Source organism: Telmatherina bonti (genome assembly GCF_933228915.1).
Source record: "Telmatherina bonti genome assembly, chromosome: 8".
NCBI classification, from domain to species: Eukaryota; Metazoa; Chordata; class Actinopteri; order Atheriniformes; family Telmatherinidae; genus Telmatherina; species Telmatherina bonti.
The window spans coordinates 11,794,605-11,800,604 of record NC_136626.1 but is presented as its reverse complement, the minus strand read 5'-3'; the positions used below and the strand labels follow the sequence as shown (position 1 = coordinate 11,800,604).

At 39.5% G+C, this 6,000-nt stretch overlaps 1 protein-coding gene across 1 annotated transcript; it reads left to right on the top strand.

The window, feature by feature from the left end:
- Nucleotides 1–783: 783 nt before the first annotated feature.
- On the top strand, nucleotides 784–3,801 carry LOC306759290 (mediator of RNA polymerase II transcription subunit 26; the record flags this gene model as incomplete). The annotated part of the gene is made up of 3 exons (XM_079244876.1): nucleotides 784–855; nucleotides 2,095–2,172; nucleotides 2,275–3,801. The coding sequence occupies 3 exons, from the start codon at nucleotides 784–786 to the stop codon at nucleotides 3,799–3,801; spliced, it is 1,677 nt and encodes a 558-aa protein (XP_079101002.1).
- Between the last annotated feature and the right edge of the window lie 2,199 nt (nucleotides 3,802–6,000).

Here is a 6,000-nt window from a genome sequence, read left to right as displayed (position 1 = left end):
CACAAGTTCACAGGTACAAGTTTATCTGTCTGCTTGGGCTTCTTTGTCGTAACAGCATATCAATTAACCCTGACCCCTGAAAGACATTACGGAAGACTTGAATCGTAAAGTCTCACGCGTCTCATGCTCTTATTTTGCAAAATTCCATTATGCGCATCAAGCAAAGGTATAGAAAACTGATAGGACAGTATCAATACCCGAGCATACTAACATTAAATGACTTTAGTGGTAATATGAGGGAAACAAGCTTGGGTTAGGTTTAACTGGTATACTTTTTGTCAAAAAGCACACTAGTTTGTTTCTTTTGCCGCTTCTCAGACCCACGTGACCGCTCTTATCGCGAAATGAACAGATGTTGCATCTCTGAGTAATATAAGGTTGTGGGCAGTACCATAGAAATGTCGATGGGCAGAACTATTGGCTTTATTGTCTCGTGAAAAGCACGTGTAGTTGACGCGAGCCGACACTGGTTACGTAAAAAAATCTCCCGTCATGCATTTCGCAAGAGCCTAACAAAAAGCTAAATGAGAAGACCGAGGAGGAGGAGGCGGCGGCTACGAGCCGAGGGGGGTGGCCGATTCCCAGAGAGGATTTTCGGCTCTCGTCGCCCACATTGCCAAGCAGGTGACGGCGGGAAACAAAAACAAATATAAAAGCATCATTAAAGATGATGCCGACTCCCCGGCAAGATCTCCCATTTGGCGTGTGAGTGTCCGCAGGGTTCCACCCCTTCTTCCGGGAATTCTGCTGTCTGAGTCCGTCCTGAAACAACACCGCCAGGCGATGACAGCGACTCCAGTCACTCCGCAGCTGATGAGAGACCGGCTGCTTCAGGCCATCGATGGCCAGAGTAATGTGAGTTTGTCGGTCAGTTTTAATGGGAACAAACCAAACAGAGAGAGAAGGGGAGACAATAAAGGTCGAGCCAGACAGAAGTTCCCCCACAGACGGCTGGCGAAGTAGAAACTGTGTGCGACGACTTATTATTTGCTTGCTAATTAACTGGCTAGCATTTCATGTGGGGGAAAGTTACAAATACCAGACATGCCAGAGCCTGGCAACTGCCTACTGGGATTTAACATAATGCAGACAAACTGGAATATCATTTATGTGTAGTTTCACATGTTGCAGTCATGATTTGAGCCAAACTACGACGTGGAGGGCTAATATCTGTCCACTAGGGTCCTGAGGTGGCAAACAGAGGCACCTTTCTTACACAAGCTTATAGCTTACAAGGAGGAATCTGCCTCTTCCTAAACATGTCGTGATGAATATTGATGGATCCAAGTTGCAGCCAAAATACACAGCTCCTACTTATACTTTAACATTGGTATTATACCACCAGCTTCCATGTATGTGTGTATATATATATATATATATATATATATATATATATATAAAAATAAAATATGGGCAAACAATACAAGTAAGTAGTACCTATTTGACAGCATGGCTTGGAAAAACAATCTCCCGACATGACGATTTAAAGTTATGGATTTCTTAAGTCATAACATTTTTTTATTCAGTTCTCTTCTTTTTTCCTTTTAATCCTGGTCAATCTCTTTTACCTTCTGCAGATTCCTGGTTAGTGTTTTTTTGGGTTCTGCATTGTCTGTAGTAGTGTTTTTTTTGTTTTTTTGTTTTTTAAACCAAACAAAAACAACAAAATTTTTCTTGAATCTCTTGGTTACCACTTACTACAAGTTTACCAAGTAGATATGTTAAGTTTATCCACACCAATGCACCACATTAGATTTCAGACATCTACATAAATTGCTTTTTCCTTTTTTAACTTGGGTAAAATGGTACATTTGCATTTCTGTTATCTCAGTTTGTCATACCATATCTGAAACCAGTATCAGTATATCATTTCTAGACATACAGGTGCACATTTGAAAGTCTATTCAAATGTCTTAATCCTCTAAAGCCCCTTCCTTTTTCTTCTTCTGTCCAGATTTAAGCTGTTAAGCAGAGAAAGAAATTTGCATGTGAAAACTGAATCATCAAGGGAACAAAGTGGTGTACAGTTCCACTTGGGTGCTGTTATGGTGTCCATTGATATGTTTCAGGACTGTGCAACTTGTGTCTTCTCAGCAGATATGCAACATGGTGGTGGTTATGGAGGTGATATCTTTTTTGGAGAAGTATCCGATTACCAAAGAGGCATTGGAGGTTTGTTATTTTAAAATATATCATCACTATAATTCACTTGAATCCAATATTTCAGAAGCCGGATCACATCTGGTATTAAATATCGGTTGTGTGACTTCACAGGAAACTCGTCTTGGGAAGTTAATTAATGATGTACGAAAGAAAACAAAGAATGAGGACCTTGCAAAAAGGGCCAAAAAGCTCCTCCGGAACTGGCAGAAGCTAATTGAGCCTGGGAAGGTTGAGTTGCTATCCAAAGGACTCACTGAGGCATCATGGTCTTGCAATGGTGGTGCTCATCCTTGCATCTCCACTCCAGCCGCCACGCCACCATCAGGTAAAATGGGCCCAGAGTTGAAGAACAGAAATGACTTCAACAACTGCTCTCCAAGAGTAGAAAAACCAAGTAACAGGAAACGTAAAGGTGAACAGAAACAAGGACAGCTATTCCCAACCAAGATACTCCAACCCGCTCTCAGTGATAAAACACAAAAGTCAAAACAGCTGCTGAGCAATGGGCTGGGTGGCAGCTCTGAAGTTATTCCAAATACTTGTCCTTATCGTTCTTTGGATAGCGAACTTCCTGAGCCTCTGGACAATAAACTAAGTAAAATCCCCATTCATGCTGTAAAACCTCATCCAAGTGTCCAGGTATCCAGCAAGTCTCCGAGCACCTCATCCTTGTTGAAAGCATCAATTCTCCAACAGCAAGCCAGACAGGAACAAACTGCCTCAGGGGGGCAGTGTCGACCCAGAAGCCCGCGCTGTTCTTTGCACAGTCCTCAGACTTCAAAGCATGAAGCTGTTGTCAAACAAACTGTAGTCCCAGCCCCTGGGCCAAGGTCATCTGCTCAGCCTTTCAGTATATGTGTTCCAGCTATTCAGACTGATGGTTCCTCGTCTGCAGATTTGGATTCTCAAAGCACGGCATCCAGCAAGGCCCTTCATAACTCGATCACCTTACCTTGCAGTGAGGGAGCTGGTTTACAGGACGAGGGTCCTGCTAACAATACAGAAAAGAGGAAAAAACAAAAATACAGGCCTAAAGACTATGCAGTTCATTTAGATGGACAAAATGTTGAAGATGGCACCAGACCAGTCAGGTTAAAAGACAGAAGACTCACATTTGATCCTATAACGGGTCAGATCAAACCCTCTTGCCATAAGAACTCTTCCCAGGAGGGGGAAGCAACACTGGTGTCCAGCTCTGACCTGCGTTCAGAACAGCTGATGCAGAACCCAGCGATTCCTCCCAGTCCATTTCAGCAAACTGACTGGAAAAAGTTGTCAAGAAGCGAAATCATCCAATCATACCTCAACCAGCAAAGCAACATGCTGACTTCCTCAGGCGCCCATACCCCCGGAGCACACTTTTTCATGAATGAGTTCTTGAAAAAAGAGGATTACTCTTTTAAAGATGCAAAGAAAACATACAGTCTGGTTTCAGACATCCCACCCAAGGAATTACCAGGAGTTAGTAGAGAAATAAGCAATGAAGACCTGAATAAATTACACACGCAGCATTGGTCTGGGGTTAATGGGTGCTATGACACAAAGGGTAACTGGTACGACTGGACAGAGTGCATCTCTTTGGATCCACATGGAGATGAGAGCAGACTGAACATACTGCCCTACGTCTGTCTGGATTAAAACAGAAGTCAGGCTTCTTATTGGAAGTTATGATTTACTTTCACTGTGCTGCAGAGTAACTGTTGTGTGAAGTTGCTTTTTCAACAAAATGAAGAAACTGAGTAAATATGCTGCCTATCTGGGTGTTGGAGCACAGGAGGTGTAATGAGCTTTTACACTTTGTTTGCAGACGGCATAGGAAGGAACGTAAAGGCTATGCATCTTTTGACCATTTATTTACTGGAAATATAATTACTGTACAGCTTGAATTTACATGGTGCACAAGCAGCTCTCAACACCCATCATGGTCCGTATAGTGGGGAGATCATTGACAACATATTTTATTCATAAGTTAATATTATGCTGTCTTCAAGCTTTGTGGAATGTGTCTTTATTGAATTCCCCCCTTCCAAGCATGTTTGGTGTAGTGCTTTATATTTTATTTAAAATTTGTGTATTTAATAAGCCTTTGATTTATTTTTTTAAACCCTGACTGATGTGACCTTTTTTGGAAGTTGTATATGTTTCTTGAATGACATTTTTGTTGTTAAAATGAATACCATTATTGCCAGTTCTTAAAACTGACAACCTTCATCTGTTAGTCCACTCATTCAATTTATCAGCATCACTTTTAGAACCGCTGTTCCCACCTGACATGCTTGCCTCACATCAACTTTAAGTAGAAAGACCAAACAAAGCAATCCTAAACCGGTTTGATATTTTCCTGTTTGCTGTTACAGTAGCATGAACCTGTCAAACGTGACAGCAGGGGCAAGATGGAGGGGTGTGGCTGTCATGCATGATATTTATTCATAATCAGACTCCTTTATAATTGTTAGAATTGGTTCAGTGATGCAATTGTTATATTCCCCACACTATCCCTGTTAATGCACCAACTTACTGTACTTTACACAGATAAAAAATGTTCCAAATTGGCACATTTTAACATGATGTGCTGATTTAGATTCTAAATGTGCATTTTCCCTTTACTCTGTATTTGTAAAACATGCATTGGAATAGCAGAGCAGCTTGTGCTCGCTATTTGCATCTTTGTACTGTCAGGAAAAACTGCTAAACAAATTTGAGATGCTGGATAAAGTACTTAAAAGCATTCCATTAGATATTATTTGCCTTATGGAAACATGTTTTCCCTGAAGACAGCCTTAGTCAATGTACATATGTTAAACTTTTGTGTTCAGTTGAATGCAGAAGGAAGCGTTCGCTACCTAGTCCTTTAAGTGGACATGCTCATGTGTTGATTAAAAAAAAAATACTGAAAGAATTGTTTTCTTTTGGAGAGATTTATTTTACATATATTGATACTTTATTTTACAATTTTTCTGCAATAACAGACATTTCTAATGTTATTTTGGTTTAGAAAAGCTGAATCTTTTTCGGATTATTTTCCTTCCTGCTAAACACCTACTTTAACTATAATGGTGAATAAAGAAATGAGCAGCTTTTTTTTTAGGAACATTTTTTTAAGGTTTCGTTTTGTGATAAAATATTTGGTATGCTCATAAAGCATGCCTGGTTTGATAAGAATTTGCTTTTTTTTTTTTTTTTAATGTTTGCATTATGTAAATGTATATGTTATTTTTACATTGTATTTTTTAAAATCGATTATGTAAATATGATTCAAAAGTTCAAAAGGAGTTGGTAGAAGCATGAGCTCATATATAAACCAGCCCCAGTGATGAAGCATCAACAGCAACATAAGTAGCTGAAGGTATAACCAGTCTCTACAAGTTTTTCCTCAAATTCTGTTGGTCCAATATCTAGTAAACCTATTTTTATTTTATTTTTAGAACAATTCAGCTATTTTATAAAGTTTTTTTTTATGTGGTTGGCTTCAAAGAAAAGTAACCCCCCCCCCCCCCCCCCCCAAAAAAAAAAATCAAAGGAATCAGCTTTAGTGCATTTCTTGCTGTTGTGAGCGATATACTGTGTGCAGTATATAATTTCTATATAAAATTACACTTTTTGGCCACAGGCAACCCAGACTTCATGGTTATACACCTCTCCAGGTTGTACCTCGATGTAAAGGTGACTTATCAGGCCTCCCAATTTTGTGTGATGTGTTATAGCAGAAAATAGAGACAAAACAAAGAAGTTCATCAGGTTAAACGCTATTTTAATATATATATATATATATATACATATATATATATACACACACACAGTTGTGCTCAGATTTTTAATACTATTTCATCAAATAAG